We start from the raw sequence: 21,643 nt of genomic DNA, 5'->3' as shown, positions 1-21,643 counted from the left end.
GTTACATCAATAATAACAAAAATAACAAATGGTAGCAAGACTCAAAGAAAAACAGCATTTGAAAAGTTGGTAAAACCTGTTCCTGATGACAGTTTATGAGTTGATGTTTCTCTGAATTTAATTCCTCAATTCTCTTTTGGAACCAATTACAGCATTCATCAATTGCGGCTGGCCCACTGCTGGAGCAGACAGAGCAATACGAACTTATAATATAATGGTTTTACAAATTCCACATTTAAAAATTTTCTAACAACGGTTATAAATTCTTTAAATATATTCATCAGGATCTTAATTATAGCTGAAGACATTTTTCAATGGTAAAAATTTTCACGTATGCATATAAGATCATGGATCAGTACACAGAAAAAAGGGGAAAATGTCAAGCTCTTGACAGTAGAATTATGGTGAATTACTTTATTTCATATTCTAGTCAAACTTTTAATAAATAGTATGAAAATAATACTATTCATAAAGGTTTATAATTAATATTATTTTTTATTTCACAGAAAAAAACATAACATACTCATTTGGTATGAAAGTCGCTAGTGCAATGTTCATATCTACAGTACAGCCAAGCCTCCTGTATTCAGGATCCTGAATTATCTTAAGGTGTTCTTTTGGATCAGGCTTGGTTATTTTCCTATTTCCTGAAATAAAGAAAAGATGGTATCTTAAATGCAAATATCCACAAGGAGATTATAATTGTTACTGATTCCAAATTTTTAGTTTACAATTTTTTCATTAAAAAAACAAACGTTTATTTCACAAGCATCCTTCCTACCTCTCACCAACTCACACGCACACACACACACACACACACACAGGGAGGAAGGGAGGAAGGAGGGAGAGAGGGGGAGAGAGAAAAAGAGAAAGGGAGGGAGGGAGAGAGGAAGAAGAGAACACAGGGATTCCCGTTCGGTTCAACTTCAGTACTTCCACTGGGCTTGATTTTATATTAACTAATATCTGGCTTATTATAAAAAGATTTCAAAATGGCTTATAAAAGCACAAACAAGATAAAATACAGATTCTTAAAATCTAGTTTCTGAGGTTCATCTGGAAGAGTAAATATACGAAAATTGCTAAAAATGATTTACATAATCAGTGTAAATTATAAAAGTGTCCAGTATTGGTAGAATAAAGACAGACAGATCACTGAAATAGCACAGATAACAGACCCATGTATATTTAGTATATGACTATACATTATGAAGTATTATGGTACTCCACATCAGTATAAAAAATGGATTATCAAATCAACATCATTTTTTAATAGAAATAAGTACTTTCTTTATATTACATACAAAAAGAAATCCTAGGTAAATTAAATATTTAAATATAAAATATAAAAATATTAGAAAACATAGAGGAGACTGGCCAAGGTGCATAGAAGCTAGATGCTGTGTACGCCTCCTCTAGCAACCAACCACAATTAAAAAGAAACTAAGAGCAACTATAACTGGGAGTCGCCTGATGTCTCGCTGAACAGAAGTCCTACAACTAGGGACATAAGAAGAGGCTGGTAGGAGGGGCAGAGATGTGAAACAGCCAGTCCCTCAATGGCCTGTGGCAGTCAAGAATCGGGAGGGTTATCTTGGTTGCAGAGCCCTCTCTCCCACATCGGGCTCCCCAGTCCAGGGTTCCAGTGCTGGGAAGAGAAGTTCCCACAACCTCTGCTGTGAAAAACCAGCGGAGCTTGTGGCTGAGTGAGATGGAGGGCCGTGGTGCTGCAGGTGTTCCTTTTAAAGGGCAGGTGCCTGGAATAACTTGCTGAAGGGCTCACTCGCTCTGAGCTCCAGCACTAGGATAGCTGCTCGAGGAACACCAGGGACATACGGGGAGACACTGAATTGTCGGGCTCCAGGGCGAGGGCTGGAGGGGCAGCTTTCTCCTGGACAGAAGTGCTGGTTGTATCCACTGTTCTTTAGTTGAGTCCTGCCCTCTCCCAGCCTGCGGATGCAGGAAGCTGCCATACCTGAGTCTCAAACAACCTGGATAACACAGGTCGCTTTGCCCAAGAGATCCCGTAAGACTCTGCCTCTCCCAACTTGTGGGCCGTTCCCAAGCTGCCTCCAGGGGTTTATTTGATACAAATGGCCTGGCTTGGCTCATGATGTAGACTTTCTTAAAATCTCTCAAAAGCTTATAAAACCCAAAGAAGCAGCATTTGGCCTCAGCGTGCCCCATACCTCTTGCTAAGCAGTACCAACCTTGGCTCTAGTGGCAGCTGTTCTTAGCTTCTGACTTGGCCTCTCAAGGCACCTATAAGCCCGGCATGGGTGGCGGCCATCTGCAGATTGTTTGGTGACTCTGTAGCTAAACTTGGCCTGCAGCTGGGTACCTCCTAGGAGGCCCTTAAGCTGGTACCCAGTGGCCTGCTTCTACTGGCAATGGAGCTAGAGCACCACCAAGGGCTGCATCTGAGGAGGACACACCAGAAGGGCAGATTGGGCAGGCATCAGAGTCCTGCCAAAGTAAATCCAGCTCCACAGGGTCAACTCCTTACCAGCCAATCCTCACAACCAACCAACCCAAGGGTCACTCCTTCCCATCAAAGTGCAAACAGCAACCAAGTTTCAACTACATCAGGAGGGCACATACAACTCATACGAGAGACACACCCTGAGCACTTCGCTCAAGTGACCAGGGAAGACTGTGCCACTAGGACCCACAGGACACCTACTACATAATGCCACTCTACTAAGAGCAGGAGACATAGCAGCCCCACCTAATATATAAAAACAAACACAGGGAGGCAGCCAAAATGGGAACATGAAGAAAAATGTCCCACATGAAAGAACAGAACAAAGCTCCAGAAAAAGAACTAAACAAAGTGGAGACAAGCAATCTAAAAGATGCAGAGTTCAAAACACTGGTTATAAGGATGCTCAATGAACTTAGGGGGAAGAGTAGATGAACTCAGTAAGAACTTTAACAGAGAGGTAGAAAACATAAAAATGGAGATGGAAAACACAAAAGGGAACCAGTCAGAAAAAAAAAATACAATATATAAGATGAAGAGTACAACAGATTGGATGAAGCAGAGGATTCAATCAATAATTTAGAGGATGGGGTAGCATAGGACACCCAATTAGAACAGCAACAAGAAAAAATAATCCAAAAAATGAGGACAGCTTAAGGGGACTATGGGACAACATCGAGTGCAACAACATTTGCATCACAGGGGTGCAAGAAAGAGAAGACAGAGAAAAGAATTGAAAACCTATGCCAAGAAATAATGACCAAAACTTCTATAACCTGGTGAAGGAAACAGACATACAAGCCCAAGAAGCGCAAAGTCCCAAACAAGATGAATCCAAACAAGCCCGCACTGAGACACATCATTATTAAAATGCCGAAGGATAAACACAAAGAGAGAATCTTAAAAGCAGCAAGAGAAAAGCAATTAGTTACCTACAAGGGAGCACCTATAAGACCGTCAGCTGATTTTTCAACAGAAACTTTGCAGGCCAGAGAGCTTGGCACAAAATTTTGAAACTGATGAAAAACCAGGACCTACAACCAAGATTATTCTACCCATCAAAGTTATCATTTAGAGTCAAAGGACAGATAAAGAGCTTCAAAAAAGCTAAAGGAGTTCATCACCACCAAGCCAGTATTGCAGGAAATGTTGGAGGGACTTCTTTAAGAGGGAGAAAAAAAATATATATCAAAAACATAAAGAATGGCAATAACTACATATCTATCAACAAATAATTTAAATGAAAAAAATTAAATGTGCTAATCAAAAGATAGGGTGGCTAAATGGATAAGAAAATAAGACCCTTACATATTCTGCCTACATGAAACTCACTTCAGATTAAAAGACACACAGAGACTAAAAGCAAAAGAGTGGAAAAAGATATTTCATGATGGACCTAGAGGGTATTGTGCTGAGTGAAGTAAGACAGAGGAAGACAAATGCCATATGATTTCACATACATGTGGAATCTAAAGAACAAAATAAATGACAACAACAACAAAAACCAGAAACAAAGTCATATAGAGAACATTTTGAGGGTTACCAGGTGGGAGGAAGTTTGGGGGATAAGTGAAACAGGCAGAAGGAATTAAGAAGTACAAACAGGTAGTTACAAAATAGTTACGGAGGTATAAGGGATAGATAGCATAGGGAAGACAGTCAATAATATTATAATAACTATGTACGGTGTCAGTTGGGTACTAGATTTATTGGGATGATCACTTTGTGAGATATACAGATGTCTAATCACTATGTTATACACATGAAACTAATATAATATTATATGCCGACTATAATTGAAAATAAAAATTACTTTAAAAAAGTGTTGATGAAAGGTCTTTTCTAAGCATGATGTAAAATCAAAAGCCATAAAAAACTGAAAAATTTGACGACATTGAAAAAAAAAATACCACCATGAACAAGAGTTAAAAGATCCATAGCATACTAGGAAGATATATTTGAGGCCAGTATAATAAGGAATCACCAATAATAATAAGTCAATTATCAAAAAAACACAACCCAATAGAAAAATAGAGAAATAACATTAATAGGCCATTAATAAAAGAACTATCAACAGCTAACATGTGAATAGATATTTCACTAATATGTGACGAAATGTAAATTAAAATGAGGAATATTTTGCCTAATTGACAAAGATTAGAAAGATTAATGGTATCTAATATTGGTGAGGATATAGTTAGTGATAATGTAAACTGATAGATTTATGTTAAAAAGCAATTTGACAATATGTAAATCTGTCATTAAATCTGTATACCTTTTGACCTAGTAATCCTATATACAACAATTTATTCTGCAGACTGACTCACATAAGCAAGTAAAAATAACATGTACAAGAATATACTTTCTGTAGTACTGCTTATAAGAATATAACTTCCACTAGGGCAGGGGCTTGATATATTCACCACTGAATACCCATGTCTAGAAGAGTATTTAGCACATAGTGGGTAGTTCAACAAACATGTATTGACTGAATGAACAAACCATGAAAAAACTGGAAATAATCCATCAAAAAGGCTAAAAAAATTCAAGTACTTTAAAACTGTATTGCTATCTAGAGATTAAAAGAAACAGCTGTAATAAAATCATATTTACAACTAAAGAACAAGTTGTTAAACAACCTATATGCTGTAATCTTATTTGTGTATTAGATATAAACATAAAACTTATATATATAATTTATATATACAGAATTATGTAAAAATGTATACGAAATTTGAACTTCTTTCAAAAAGAGTCTGAAGAGAAACAAGAAACTATTAATTTGTAGTTTCCTCTAAGAATGGGTTTTGGGAGAGAGGAAGTCACACGGTCTATTTATTTATTATGTTTCTGCATAGGCCTTTTTTTCTTTACTGTGAGCATACATTATTGCACATAAAGAATATAGCTTATAAATATTAGAGGGAAGGGAAGATAGAAGCCCTTTAGTAAAATGAAACATAAAGGAAAGTTATCAAACATTCATGTAAGCTGAAGTGTGAATCTGACCCTGAACTTCCCTGGACCCTGGACCTCAAGTCATATGCATTGACTTTAAAGGCTGTATTTCTGGGTCCTACTCTGGATGAGGAAGATAAGTATTTTAAGAGCCAGCAAAGATCCTTGCTATTAGATTGTTATACACTAACTGCAGATACATTCTTCACAATCTTTCCCTTTTAATTTGCCTGCTAAAAACCCTAATTCCTCTTTTAGCATGGTTTTTCCTATCTTGCTTTGTGAGGAACACAACGATCAACTTCTTAAGGTTAGTTATGTCCTTAACTGGTGATCTGTTTATCTTTTGTTACTGCCTAATCTCTGGGTCAGTCTCACCAGTTTTAGGTGGTCTTAATGGTGGCAGCATCAACTGGAGGCTCCTCGACCTCAGTTAAGATTCTTACATTAGCCAACAGAAGACTATTACATCTCTCAGTTTCAAAGCCTGTTTTTGAGTTTTCTGCAGTTGAAACAATTTGCTCTACTTACCTCCCACACATACATTTAACAAATATATATTGAGCTCTACTGTATTCTGAGCATTGTGCTAAGGAACCAATAGGAAGAAAGAGTCCCCAAGGGAAATAACTACATTATGTATTATTATGGCGGACCCTGCAGATGTTTCTGCTGACTATCAGATTCCAGAATCAGAGTTTTATAGTATCAAAAACAACACAAATATCAAGTAATAAAAAATTTAATAATGTGTTAACCAAGAGAAAAGAAGTTATCTCTTTAAGAGTAATATTAAATTTCTTAAAATGGATAAGAATATTCTAGTGTATATTTTTACCTTGTGTAAGAAGTCCTCTAAATTGTTCAACTGCTTTGGAAACGTCTACTTGGAAAAATTCCCAGAGTTGAATCTTTGGAAAAATATCCTCCCAAACTATTTTTCGAATGCACTGAAAAATTTCAATAGTTAATATAACATATATGTATATTTAAAATCTTTTTACTGAATACTATTTAGCATATTAAAAGAAAGATTCTAAATAATTTTTAACCATATATTTAATTCATAATTTAGCAATTTTGTTATTGTTTAGTGTGGTACTCCTCTGTACATACTGACATTCATCTGATGGTCATTTTCAATCAAAGCAGGCACTCCTTTTTCTTTGTATTTCCCTTCTGCAACATCACAGGATAAATGCCAAAGTGCTCTGTCTAAGACCCAGGCAGGTTTCAAGTGTGGAGAATTCACAAGGTTATATGCACTTTCTGGATGTTTCTGGATCCATTTACTATTAGCAGCTTAAAAAAAACATAAAGGATGATCTTGTAATAAATTGAAGTTAGTATCTATCTTTAGTTTAAAGGTGAAATAAAATGTCAACATCTACCACTCATTTTCTTATATATTACCCATCAATATTTTATGATACTGTCTTGTGAAAGAGTTTTAATTGTGGTATTCTGTCATCCATTTTAACATACATTTTTCTTTTCTGTCGTAGGAATTTTTAATTGATGGCAGATAGGATATAACGCTGATTTATTAATACCACCGTAATAACATGTTTACTATTGTGGCGAGAGTTAAGAAGGGTGTGTCCTCAGTCTGCTTCGATGGTCCCTGAGTCAAGTATATTTTGGAATGCTCCTTCTAAGCCTGAAAAACATCTCCTTCCATAAGGCAGACTGGGCTGTGCCCCGACTTCAAGTCCTCTGGCCTTTTGTTAAAGCAAAAAGTTGCCTGTATCTTCAACTCTGGTTTAGGCTGTTCAGTGTCAAGCTGTTAGATTCTAGGGCAGGAGAATAGTCCCCTCTCAATTTACTTTCCCCTGCTTTCAGTCTCCTGAGCGAAAGGGCCCTTCTGTGGTTCCATCTAAGCTCTAGGTTCTATCTCTTATCTTAAGAACTCAAAATGTCATTTACACCTTTTTTCCTCCATAATCATTTCTTCTTGCTTTTTTTTTTTTTTTTGGTGAGTGTGGGCGTGGGGGAGGGTAGGGCTGAGGTTTCTTCCTTTGGATCTTTAAATACACTTGAATTTCCTCAAAGCTAAGAATACAAACAAATATCAAGAACAAAATCTTGAAAATCCAACCTGTATCTGCTGCTTCTACTTTCTTCCCATACCCTCATTCCTTTTCCACTGCAACCTGCTATGTCAAGCACTCTGCTGCAGTTACTCCAAGCCTCCTAATCAAGAAAGTAACCATGTTACTTTTTCATCTTCATCCATTTCAACCTCTACAACATTTGCCATTACTGATTAGTCGTTCCTTGATTTACAAAAGGTTTTGTTATCTTAGCTATTTTTTTTTACTCTCCCTTCCCTTTTGCCCCTTGTCTTCTCCCTCTCATCTCCCCTAAACCTGTGAGGGAGGTTTGCTACATCTTACTACTTCTCTTCCTTTGAACATGGCCTTCTTCATACCCACATCTCACATACTGGCCCAGGCTCCAGCAGAGGTCCAGGCACGTCTGCCCAAGCACCATGAGTACCACTTCTCCTGAACAGTAACTATGCAATGAAAACCTGTTTCTCAGAAAAGATGATATGCAACACTTTATAAGTAAGGCTGAAGCAAAATTCACTTCTTTTATGTTGCACAGAATCTCTCAAATACTTCAGAAACAGTTTCTGACAGAGATTGCTACTGACTCCAAATTTTATTCTCCCTTTGTTCCTTTAGTAACAGAACTCTCAAAGTTCAGCTGTAAACACAGCTGACAAACAAAAGACTACATTTTAAGCCTCCTTTATAGTTAGATGTGATGAGACAAAATCTGACCTGATGCAATGTAAATAGAAGTGATACATATACCAGATCATGTCCTTAAAAGCCATGACTTCTCTTTCCTCATTTCCACTGGATAGAAGGTGATATTGGGAACTGAAATGGCCTATTTGATTAAGAGTTGGAAGTAAAGTGCTGGAGACAACAGAGCAACGTGCGAGAAAGAACCAAGTTCCCTATCACCACTGAGCTACCATACCAGCCTTGGAATGCCTACCTAATCTTTTATAAGAAATAAATATAACTTCAATCTTAAATTACTATATTTTTCTGTCTCTTTGTTATAGATGTCTAAGCCATATGCTAACTCATACAATGCCATTATGTGGTTTGATGTGAATAATATCATAGATGTCAAAGTAATTTCAATAATGTCACCTTTTCAAGTGAAGAATACTGAGTTCTTGGATATTAAGAAGTTTTCATTGTGGACTTTGATGCTTAGGTGCATGCAGAAACATCAAATTTTAGAATGTAATCATTTTTGTTTTGCCAAACTTTGATTATTATCTATATTGATGAACCAAATCTTTGAGCTTTTAAATATCTTCGCAGTTCCTGTGGTTACTTGGAAAATGACTTTATGGTACACCAGAGATTTTTTGTTAAATGTTTGTACCACTCAGAATTCCTGTTGTCTACATTTGTAAATCAGTGTTTCCAGACTTTTCTACATTATAGTACATGTAGAAGATGATATTTGCAAGGTACACTGGGTTAAACTGAAAGCTGATCATAGCCAGAGGTTCCTGCAGGCCCGGCTGCTCTGACAGGTGAGGGAATCACCAACTGGGAAGTTCTGACTTATTTTATAGAATTCTATATTGATAAGGCATCTTGGGATCCCAAACGGGTTAACTTTAATAAGCTCTTTTAACACATAAAAGATATAATTTTCACATTTAACTTCTATGAGTTTTTCAATAATTCTCTTTAAATAAGTTATTGTTTTTTCAAACATATGCTACAGTACCGAGCTGCTGTTACATAGGATTCATTAGTTGGTGTGAAAAGTATTAATACTGTAAGTTGAAATATGTGATCACTATGTCCCTTCTATGATCACTTTCCTGTTTTTATAATCGGTACATGAAATACTTATATAGTGATTATATCTTCAACTAACAATGTTTTCTTTGAAAGAAAAAAAAAAGGTATTATATAAAGTGATTTTAAAATGAAAGGACACCTAAGCATCATTTGTGTTTTCAAAACCTATGCTATATAAAACTGCAAGGAATGAGATAATTAGCATACAATATTTTCATTAAAATTAATAGCAATTAGCAAAGCTCATACCGGTATGATTGTAGACAACATCGGTGATACAAAGAACATTCCATTCCTTTTTCAATTTTTCCACTAGCTGTCCAACATCATCCCAGGTACACTTTTTATTAGGTCTGGAAAAGTCAGGATTTAATTCTAACTGATCAGCAAGAGAGTAGCATGACCTAGACTGGCCAAGAGTCTGCAATGGGGTAAAGTGAATCATGTTGTAACCTGCAATACAAGAAAATAAACACCACTGTAAAAAACAAAAACCCACCTAACACTAAGCAAAGTATAACGTCCTTAAGTAATTCTAAACGGCAAGGCAACTATGCTACTAGAAAAGGAGTCAAAGACTTGGGTTCAAATCCGAACTGTACCACAACTGACTTCAAGTAAGTCTATTTAAATCTCTCAGGATATCAGTGTCCTCATGTACAAGACAGAGATCATGACATAACATATTTGAAGAAATCACACAGTGCCTAGTTACTATCAGGGGTTAAAGTTTACAAAGAAAATATATCTTAGGCAAGAATATCAGTATGTCTTTCTCCTACTTTTAATGTTCCTCGGTACTTGTATTCTGTTTTAGTTATGTCAGTGAACTTCTCATTTCTTTCTTCACACTATATTCAGCTTGAATGTAGAATATTAATTTACCCTTTACTGAAGAGTAAAATACAATTTAAGTTTCATTTTGCGCTTGGTATGTATGGCAGCCTTCCATACATGGCTTCCACATGGAAGACAGTTAATCAGTGTTGAATTAAAATTATATATAATGATAATACATTTTCCAACATATTTTAATAGTTTACTACTAATTTTCACGTTGAAGTGAAGTCTTAGAAACAATGATAATCTCATTTTACCATAGTTCCTTAATCTAAGTTGAACTATATAATTTGTTATTTTTATAGGTTAAAAAAGCTCAAGTATCAGAAATTTCAAATGGTTCTATCTATTTATATTAAATATGCTAAGACATAGAAAAACAAAATTAAAAGGAGAATCAAAGCCTTTGAAATCTGTATCACAGACACTAATTACATTTATTTTTTAAAAGAAGAAAAGAAAGCTGACATTACCTGATTCTTTTGCAACCCTAAGTCTGCTTTCCCATTCATCCAAGGGTCCCAAACACTTAGCTAAAAATGTCTGGAGAGTAACACAGTCTAAGGGTAACACATGATTATCAGTACCAACACGTAATACAGGATCCACAACTATGTAACCCCCACCACTCTTCTCATTTCTAAGGAAAACAAAACAAAACAAAAGTTCTCAATTAATAATAGGAAAATCCTCATCTAATAGTATGAATCTCTAACTGTAAGTAAGTTGTTCCATTTAAAAAATATTTCTAAGCACATAAAACCATGTAAAGAGGTGTAATAAAACTTAGTGGAAAAACCATATTTTATTCTTTGCCAATCTTTACATTATAACATAACACAATATATATAATATCTAAATTGTTGCTTTAAGGAAAAAATAAGTATGCTAAAATCTCAAAGGCACTCAAGTAAATAGTATATTCTAATCAGGTTGCATAAAAGACTAGAGTATTTAAGCTGTTACTTAAAAAAAAAATTATAATACTTTGTATCTGCAAACAGCCTTACATTCACTGCCTGGAAACTGAAGAACCATATTCTATTCGCATCTCAAGAAAGTCCTATAAAAATTGTACTGCCATGGTTCATACAGTAACTTTTTACAAGTTAAGTAAGTTCAAACTATAGAATTAACTGGTTTTTTTTTTTTTTTTTTTTTTTTTTTACATACAGAACACCTTACTTACCCTCGAAGGAAGTAATACTGAAATGATCCCGCTTGTTGGAGATTAAGTTTACAGTATTTATCAGAATCATCTTCTCTTTCTGATGGATTTTCCCATTCCAGGGAACGGAATTTTTCTCGATTAAATGTTTCTCCAGGATATGGGTAATTTGTATGCACAGTAACTGTTTTTCCTTGTAAAGTTGGGCCTAATCGGAACTGTAGTTCAAACCCTGGATAAAAAGCACATTTTAATAAACTCACTGTAGGACTTAAATTAACACATTAAAAAATAGATGTTTTGGATAAAGAAAATGTGGCACATAGGGAATAACAATGGAATACTAACTCAGTATTGGAATAATGCTCAGCCATAAAAAGATGAAATAATGCCATTTGCAACAATGCATGACTCTTGAGAGTCTCATGCTAAGTGAAATAAGTCAGACGGAAAAGGACAAGAATGCATGATTTCACTTGGGATATAAAACAAAAAGCAACAAACAAACAAATAAACTCATAGATACAGAAAGCAGAATGATGGTTATCAGAGGGGAAGAGTATTGTAGAGAAGAGAATCATGCAAAGAAAGAGCTCCAGAAAGTTTACCTAGGGTCACCTTTAGTCTGCCTCAGCATTAAGCTGTACTTGAGGAGGGTTCAACTCCATGAGCTGGGCCAAGAACAACTACTATGAGCTATAAATTGAACAAATCGCAGAGCTCACTCAGGCCTAGGAGACACCACAATTTTTAAGCAGCCAAAGTAGAGACCTTGTTGAACAACTGTTGTGTTCAAAAGAGTAACGCCTTAAGTAGTAAAGTAGCTCTAGAGTAAAAACTGCTATAAACCTATCTTATCAAAGCTTAAAAATCAGCCTCAAAAAGATTAAGCTGATCCACAGATAATGTAAGTGGTTTCTAAAATAAAACTCATTACTTCTTTAAAGCAAGATGACAAAATCCAGAGATATAACAGAACATTCACAATGCCCAGCATTTAATAAAAAACTGCTAAAGAGAAAGAAGAAGTGATGAAATTGACCAAACAGAGATCTGGGGTAGGGCAGTCTACAGAGAAGAAACAGAAGTTGTAAAGGACCTGAGACCTGCTTTTGGAAAAAAAATGGAATAACAGGGATTGGATTTACTCTCCTCCCTGAAATTTAAAAGAAACCAACAAAACGGACAAAATACATAAATGATGGTTTTCAAGACCCTGGACATTAGGCAACAAAGGACAGTGATCCCTGAAAGATGGAAAATAAACACAGTGAGGCCTACTACTACTGCCCCTGCCTACCACCTTGAAAAGTTTTCCAGGTTGAGGTATAGGGAAGAGGAACCCAGGCACAACTCAACCACTTCCTATGCTGAAGAGATGAAGCTAAGAGTCTGTGGAGACCAACGCAGCTAGAATTTGCAGATAAGAGTGGTGAGTGAGGCAGAGGAAGCTGCAGAGAGACAGAGAGCTCCAGAGATCTGTGGAGAGTCTCCACTTGAGTATTCAGCAGAATATACTGATCAGTTCATGTCTGAAAAAAATAACAGACCAGGAATAGTGCTTGTTCTCACCAGGTAGGCTGGAAAAGCTCTTAATTCATGAGGCACTGGGTAGAAAGTTCAGAATGATCTTGCCTCAGTAGTTGGGAATAATAAACCCTAGACAGGGCATAGTTCTACACTGGCTTAAATCATAAAAGTAAAGCTCAAAAGGATTAAAGTGTTTCCAAGAAACAATTTTATTCCAGAACAAAGACCAAGAACATTTATAAAAATCCAAAAATACCCAGCACTCAACGAGGTAAAATTCACAATGTCTGGCATCCGAACACAAATTAGGATACGTATATAGAATCAGGAAAACATAACCCATAACCAGGAGAATAATCAATCAATGAAAACTGACACAGGAATGACACAGATGTTGAACTAGCAGATAAGAAAGCATATCTGTTATTACAACTGTATTCCATGTGTTCAAAAAAAGTCAGAACATGAGAAATATAAAAAACACACAAAAAAACCAAAAAAGATCCAACTCAAACTTTTAGAGATGAAAACTACATGTCTGAGAGGAAAAATACATAGGATGGAATTACTGGACTGGTAAATGGCAGAAAAAAAGATTAACGATTTTCAAGACGTAGGACTAAAAACTATGCAAAATAAAACAAAAAGAGAAAAACAAGTCTAAAAAAACTGAGAGTATCAGTGACCTGTGGGACAATTCAAGTGGCCTAATAGATAGGTAATTAGAGTCCTCAAAGGAGAAGAGAGATAAGGGGTACATAAATTATTTGAAGACATAATGGGTAAAAAAAAAAAATCCCCCAATTTGATGAAAAAAATAAATTTACAGATCCAGACCTTTAACAAATCCCTCAAACAAGAAATATGAAGAAAATTACAGCAAGGACCATCCAAGTCAAATTGCTCAAAAGCAGTGACAAAGAGAATATCTTACGAGTAGGCAGAGGGAAAAAAAAGACCATAGGTACAGAGGAACAAAGATAAGGATTATGACAGATTTCCCATGAGAAACAATGCAAGCAAGAAGACAGTGGAGCAACAGTTTTTTTTTTTTTTTTTTGAGCAACATCTTTAAAAGCACTGAATGATTAAAACTATTAGCCTAGAATTCTATACCTGGTGAAAATATCTTTCAAAAACAAAGGTGATGAGAGACAAGATTTCCACTGTCAGAGGAAGATATTACAAATCAGCAAGCAGGGAGGCTACAGAAAACCTTGCTGTGGGGGTATGAATCACAGACATTAGTATTAACTGCTACTTACTAATACATAAAAAATATCAGCTTGGGTCTCCTCTTGAAAAGGAGAACATGTAGATATGTTTCAATCATGTCTAAAATTGCTGTTTAGAAGTAATTTCTCACAACGCTATTTGACAACTGGTAAATGCTACACCACAATATTAAACATTGGGTAAGATTTTCTTTATGAACAAAAGATTTCGGTAAAAGCCATCAAGAGAATGCTGCACTCTCCCAAAATACTCTAATCCAATTAAATACACCTATAACTGTCTAGAGAAATATGAATGCTCTTTTTGCATAGCACAATATGGAAGTTCTAGGCACTCATGTAAAAAATTATAATCTAATGATAAATACTGCTAACCACATTACTAGATTGGACTAAAGTATGGCTATAAATTTATTCATAGTAAATGGTTTTAGCAAGCAAGAAACAAAAAATCCAAATGGATTTATTAAGTAACTCTGCAAAAATCTTGAGAGTCACTTTTACTTCTCACACTATACAGTGACACTAATAATTTATTTTCCAAATAGTAAGATACACACATTTTTCTATAAAGCAATTTGGCATATACATATTAAGAGTGCTAATAAGGTTTATCTTTTTGACCCAATACCTTCACACAGACATATTTTCTAAGGAATTAATCAGTGATGTAAACATAGATTATATATAAGGATGCTTATCACACCTTCACTTGTTATAATAAAGTAAATAATGATTGACAATGAGTAAATAAATTATGGTATTCTGTGAGCTGGACTATTATAAAGCCATTATAAATCATATTATCAAAAGATATTTAATAACATGGTTACTTTCATATTCTGTTTTGTTACGTTTTATGCATCTACATAGATCTTTTGAAATCCTTTCTGGAAAAGAGTATGTCTGAAACGTCGCAGTAAGCAGGGAGGTGGCATTTACACACCATAACACTATAAGTAGTTTTCAAAATTATTTAGATAGTATAAATTCAATTTTGTTTTGAAGCAAAAAGCATAGAAAAAAACCTTTTTATACATTTCTACAATTTTATAATTGGGGAAACACTATTTTTAAATTAGAGCTAGAATTATGAAGAGCTAGATTGAGAAATAATTTTCTGAAGAATTAAAACTGGAAGTTTTACTACTTAGTGACCATGAGAATCATAAATATCTACATCTCTGTAAGAATGATTAAATTCATTACAGAAGAAATGGTGTCATTTTGAACAAGTACAAATATCAGAGATTAGCTGTCTGGTCTATTTAAACAATCTGTCCTTGTTCCGTTTATACAAATATTGTTTTTATAATTACACAAGGATTCAGAGAATCTATAGTACAAAGGTTAAAACATCCAAAATCTCTAAAACAGCATTTGAATTAGTGGTTCATCTTCAGAAAAAAATGACAAGCATTCTCCAAATAGGAATATTTATTTATATAATATACATGTATGATATTTAATAGATTATGTAAATTATAAAACACAAAAATAAGGGTAAGATAGAAATAAAATAAATATTTTAAATAACTAATTTTATGTATTAATGCATGGAAATATCTTTCAGCTTTCACAAAAATTACTGATATTGATATATGTCAGTGAAAGCAATGAGATTAAATAAATTTCATTAATTTCAAACAACTTGTGATAAAATAATTTAGATTCCAAGTTCTGTTTCTTTTGATCTGTGGTTTAATGGCCTCAGATTTAAAAAAATACCACACGGAGATACTCAAGTCCTAATGGAAGAAGTTCCTGGTGGCTATGTTTACTAATCCATGACATTAATTTTTCAATCCCATTCACCAATTATGTAAATACTTTTGTTGAAATGTGCTAGTAAATCTCTGACATACATCAATTGTTTTTATATGCTAATTATGAGATGTTTGATATTTATATAGTAAACAGATGAAAACCAACTGAAACCCTTTATCTGGAAGATTTTAAAAAGATTAAAAATTTTTGTCATCAACTTTTAAAAGTGGGCAGATATTCATTTATATAGGTAAAATCATATGATGGAAGTGTTACTAAAAATAAATATTCAAAATGCTCTTGCTACAGCAAGCGTCAGCAAACTATATCCAGCCTACTACCTGTTTCTGGAAAGTATTACTGGAACACAGCCACATCCAGTCACTTATGTACATGTTGTCTAGGCTGCTTTCATGGTACAGTAGCTGCAACAGAAAGTACATGGCCTGCAAAGCTGAAAATATTTGCTATGTAAACCTTTATGAGAAAAAAATGTGCTAAACTCTTCTCTCTAGCATCAATTTCCATCAAAAAGCAGTTAACTTTCTCACTCGTGTTTACTTGTGAGTTAAATTGTATTTAGTTTTTCTGAAAATATTTTCTAAGTATCATACTATTGAAAACTACGTGTCATTTCTGAAAAGGACAAATCTCAAACAGCAATTTCAAACACTTTCTAACTCATCTTTTAGTTTGACAACCTTGAGGTAAAAGAAGCATTTATTTATGGTTACTCTACCATAAATTATACAATACATAGCCTTTATAATACAAAGTTTTGTATAGTTACTATTTAAGATAATATAAGTTGTATCTTTATTCAACCTTGCTTAGGTAAAAGTGTAATTCATAGCAACATATTGCAAGCAAACTAGTGATGGTGTGACCTTTAATCTCATCTTTTAATCCTTACAACGTCCACTCTTTCCTCAGAATATGTCTTTTTGTTTATAACTCATCTGACATACAAAACCGTCAGTATCAATGTCAATTTATGTATTGGCAAAATTTAATTATTTTTTAAAAACAAATATAGATAGGGAGAGGAAGGGAGGGAAGGAGAGGAGAAGAAAAGATAAATCCTAATTTCTTTCTATACCCCAATAGATCAGTGCATACTCTCAAGGGTACATAGCCACTCTGTAGACCTCTAATTCAAATCCCTGAAACTAAAATTCTTATATATAGCAAGTGAAACATGAGAATACCTAGAGGATGTCAGATTCCATGATTAATTACACAGTGTGCTAAAATTAGTTCAGGTTACAGCAGTACATGGTGTGGCTATCCTATTCCTCATACTAACATTTGGGATACTTTACTCGGATTAGCCGCATCCCTCCTGTAGGCAACTAGCAAGATGACTGATTAAACTATTTTTGTAAACTGTCTTTCTTTCTTGTTCCCGCCACTCAATTTACATAGACTCGAGCTCCTAATCAAGGAATCTTTATAAATATTTTCTTAAAAAAAAGTAAAAACTGAAATTTGACCAACTAATTTAAAGATGGAAGAATTCCAGGTGTGGGGAATACTGATTTTATTCATTATTCTGCCACTAAATAAGATAGGAAATACAGGGAAAGGCTATGATTTGGCTAGAAAAGATAATTATTTGGTCTTGTACTTGTTGAATTACAAGAATCTACAGAGATATTAGCCTTAAAAATGAGAAGGAATCCTTTCTTAGAGAAAAGTGAAAAGGAAAGCAAAATGAAGAAGGGCTTGGTGACCAATTAAATATGAAAGAACCAAAAATTGCCAAGAGTTTTTTTTCACACCTAACTGATGTGAATTTTAAAATGTCTCATACTCTGTCTCTTCTTTTTCAACTCTGATGCAGTTAAACCCTTCTCTTTAACCGGGCATGTTTTTAAAATACCCTTTTCAGCGATTTCTTGTTTCTAGTGTCCCTTCTTTTCATCTTTCACATTACAATTACCTTCTAAAATAATATTAACACATTACTGTACAAAAAAAAAGATATATTTCCAGTTATATCATTTGGATGAATTTACTGGTTTATAACTGGAGTTACAAACAGCATCATTCTTATTTTATAAGCCCTTCATAATTCCCTCTTCAAATAGCTTCACTGAATTTATAATTTTTTTCTAGCTTTAGCTGTCATTTTAGTAATCAATCAGCAAAGATTTATTAACTGTTGTACAGTGCACTAAGTTTGTAATACTATCTCTATCCTTAGATCTTAAACTCTAGTTGGACACTATAAGACTAACAAGCTTTTAGACACCGCTAAATCGTTCGGCACTTAATTGTTCTATGCCCACTGTGTAATTGGAAATTAAAGGAAGCAGATAACAAAGAAATTAAGGAAAGACTTCATGGGGGAGGTGGAATATTAGGTGCAAGTTTAGAGGCAGGCAACACACAGTAAAAGGATCTGATAGTAAAAGGATCTGACACAGATAGAGGAATATGGAATATGACAGACAGGAGTGAAGGTGTAAGGACGAGCATGAGAAAAGCCCCTGGGGAGGGAACTGACAGGGAACTAACTGTAAAGATGAAGGACACTAATAAGGACACTAATAACCATGAGATAAAATGTTGTTACAAAATAATCATGGGGATGTAAAGTACATGGGAAATACAGTCAATAATATTGTAATGATTATACATGGTGCCAGGTAGGTACCAGATCTATTTGGGGGATCATTTTTTAAGTTATTTAAATGTCTAACCACTGTGCTTATACCTGAAACTGATATAATATTGAATGTCAACTGTAATTGACAATTTTAAAAAATTAAAATAAAGAAAAAGATATAATCTTGGCTAGGGAAGGTAGATTCCATTACAGAGTGGAAGACAGGCAGAGCTGTTTAAACTGGACTTTACAGACACCAGTTAATAAAAAGGGATGAGATGGCATAGAAGATTATTCTAGCATCCATATTCAGGCATATGGAAGGAACAAGGACACAAGCAGAGATTTTTGGAAAGAAATTTTAGGGCTTAACGTGAGATTGCAGTTAAGAGGAGAAATCATTAAAGAAGAGTACAAAGCTTTTAGCCTTGGAAGCCATGAAAATGGAGACATTGCTAGAGTAAACAGGGAAGCTATGAAATAAAGGTTTGAGAATGGGGAATAGATGGTTGTGGACATGCTAGATTCAATCATATCCAAAAGGCTATTCTACAGCATAATACTGGGATGAAGCCAAGAATTCAGGGCAAGGATAGATAGGTATAGTGATCTATCAATGCCTTCTATCTATTTAGGGATTAACAGCCATATATTAATTTTGAGCCTCAAAGCCCAGTCAGGTAGAAGAGCGGAAATACCTACATTTCACAAATAAAGAAACTAATGTTTAGAATTAATGCGACTTGCCCAAAGTCAAACAATTTGTTAGCAGTAGAGCCAGGAAAATTCTAATTCCCTATTCTTAACAATAGAAGTGCCAGCTTCCAAGAAGCCAGCAGAGCTAAAGGCCCTTCTTCCCAACAAAAATCATCAGTATGGAGGCAACAGCTGAAGCCCTAAGAATGTATAATTCTTTGAGGGCAGAACATAAAAATAAAAAAGGATTCCTAGCAGACACTCACAATTTATTGAAATGTGGAAGGAAGAGAGCACAGCAAGAGACACCACCAAGTTGAGAGGAATAGTCAAGAGCATAGGACAAAAATCAAAACCAGAAAAATGCGGAGTTAGGAAAGCCAAAAATGGAGTAAGTACTCAGTGATCTTAAATGCTAAAGCTGGAAGCAGATGAAGATTTGCCACGGAGGTAACACATTTGATGGCTGAAATTTTTTCAAAGATTTAATTAGAGATATCGGGGTTGGGGCAGGGGTAAGAGTTTCCTTCAAAATGTTTACTACTACCAACCTCCACTTAGTATACTAATGAAAGGGATGGCATTTTATATTTCATACATAAAACTTCTCCTTCATGAATCATATTAACATGAATGTGAAATATTTTTTGATGTTGGAAAATTAAAAAGTCTAAGAGAAAACTGCATCTATTTGTCTTATAAAAATAGAATTTGATCTTTGAACCACAGCTCAAATATATTTCAACATATCTGATCAGTTAATTCACTTTTTATTTGGCAAAAAAAATTTTTGGTTTATCATCTCCACATTTGAGAGGTTTTTGATAAACATAAATAGTTTACTTTTTGTTGTGCTCTAATTTACTAATTCAAAATTCCAGTAAAGGAAAAGAGTAAGGGCTATAAATAAGTATAACTCTAGATATGCCTAAAATTACATATGAAGTAATTTACCAAGTTTTCATTATAAATGCTAATAGAAATAATATGGTCAATCTTTCGATCATATATGCAACTTGTCTTAAGTGGAATTTAACATGCAAAGAAAAGTGGACTATTTTATCTCCATTCTAACCTGATATAAAATACTTTCAAATAAAATCAATTTTCATTAGTGATATTTTTAGAACACAATAGTCTGCACAAACCAAGTATGACAATGAATTAAAAAATTTTAAAGACAGCTAATCAAACAACTGGCTACTGACCTTGTTCAAGTCTAAAGAGGGTCTTTTCAAGCTTTTCCATTTCGTTCAGAAGTAAAATTCTAATCTGTTTACCGTGACCCATTTTGGCTTCTAGAAGATTTGAAGTCTTTCAGAATTAAAAGAACTGCGAAATCCAATGAGTAACTCCTATGACACAAACAAAAAAATAAGATAAAGAAAATAACTATTATCTTAAATTCTCTAAGGCTGACAATCGCACTTACATTTTGTAAATGTGCTTTAACCCTAGCAAACAAAAACAATGAAACTTATAAATAAGGCCAGAGAAGGCAAATTGATAGTTGGTTCTACACTTCAAGTACAATATTACCGGAGCAAAAATATTGTATTACAGATTTTCTTAAAACAAAAAACAAAAATGCTAAAGCAGTCTCAGAGAAAAGCAATATGTTTTGGAAAGCATGAAGTTGGGTGGAGGCGGGGCGGGGTGGGGGTGGAGGGGGTAAAATTCCCAATCCCAAGCCAACTGGCTTTGAAGACTCCAAATGGCACTTCTGCTTACAAGAGACTAGTCTGTTCCAAGATAACAGGTGGGAGATGTCCCATTCCCAAATTCGGGGCGGAAGCCACCAATGGGAGTAGGGAACAGAGGGAAGCAGTTGTTACCCCTGGAATAGCTGTCGTAGACATAGGATGTATAGATAGCGCTATAGATAGAAAGAAGGCATTTCCCCCAGAGACCAGAGGCATTCATCACACTTACACTGAACAAGTTATACGTGCGGCTCCTGGGATGCTGCAAGACCCGCGACCCTGGCGTTAGAGTAGGGGAGGAACAGGAAGGAAAGCTAAAAAGGGACAGGCAGGCTGCAGAGGCGCAGCAAAAAGCCCCAAACAAGGAGGGCCGGGCGCCGTGAAGGGCAAAGGGAGGGGCGGCGGAAGCGGGACCGAGCCCAGGCCTCTGTGGGAGTGGCAGAAGGCTTCTCCGTGACTCCGCCTCGAGCTGGTCCCCGCGGAGACCCTCGACCCCACCGGGCCTCGAGCGTACGGGCCCCAAGGGGCAGCGGATGGCTTTTCTCGCCCACTTCCGGAGGCTCCGCGCCCGCTCGCCGTGTCCGCTGGTCTCGCGAGAGCGTAGGCGCTGCGGGCCTGGGTCTGGGTGGCCGCTGCGGGGCCTGGTCTGGGCGGCAGTTGAGGCCCAGACAGCGGGCCGCTTTCTTTCACCTCTGGGGAGGAGCGACGGCCGCCGCCTGTGCCTCTCCTTTAACAGCCTGCGAGTGGTTGAACATTAAAATGCCAAGTGGAAGGCTGAATGGTGGGAGGCAAGCGACCTGGCCTCCTG

General features: G+C 35.5%; 1 protein-coding gene across 4 annotated transcripts in view; it reads right to left on the bottom strand.

The window, feature by feature from the left end:
- Positions 1-21,407, bottom strand: part of AGL (amylo-alpha-1,6-glucosidase and 4-alpha-glucanotransferase) — a 58,280-nt gene extending 36,873 nt beyond the window's left edge. The window contains exons 1-9 of one of the 4 annotated variants that reach the window (XM_039869558.1): positions 21,065-21,407; positions 20,341-20,487; positions 11,315-11,525; positions 10,599-10,765; positions 9,535-9,738; positions 6,561-6,742; positions 6,279-6,390; positions 524-647; positions 77-179 (exon numbers count right to left, since the gene is read on the bottom strand). In XM_039869558.1, the coding sequence (XP_039725492.1) occupies positions 77-179; positions 524-647; positions 6,279-6,390; positions 6,561-6,742; positions 9,535-9,738; positions 10,599-10,765; positions 11,315-11,525; positions 20,341-20,422 (1,185 nt within the window). In that variant the 5' untranslated portion in view covers positions 20,423-20,487; positions 21,065-21,407. Of the gene's footprint in view, positions 1-76; positions 180-523; positions 648-6,278; positions 6,391-6,560; positions 6,743-9,534; positions 9,739-10,598; positions 10,766-11,314; positions 11,526-20,340; positions 20,488-20,564; positions 20,693-21,064 lie in introns of those variants that run through there. The other 3 variants (XM_039869555.1, XM_039869557.1, XM_039869556.1) reach the window with 3 other exon arrangements.
- Between the last annotated feature and the right edge of the window lie 236 nt (positions 21,408-21,643).

Source organism: Pteropus medius, unplaced genomic scaffold (genome assembly GCF_902729225.1).
Source record: "Pteropus medius unplaced genomic scaffold, Ma_sr-lr_union100, whole genome shotgun sequence".
Classification (NCBI taxonomy): Eukaryota; Metazoa; Chordata; class Mammalia; order Chiroptera; family Pteropodidae; genus Pteropus; species Pteropus medius.
The sequence above is the reverse complement of the archived record's forward strand: the minus strand, read 5'-3'. Positions and strand labels throughout refer to the sequence as shown.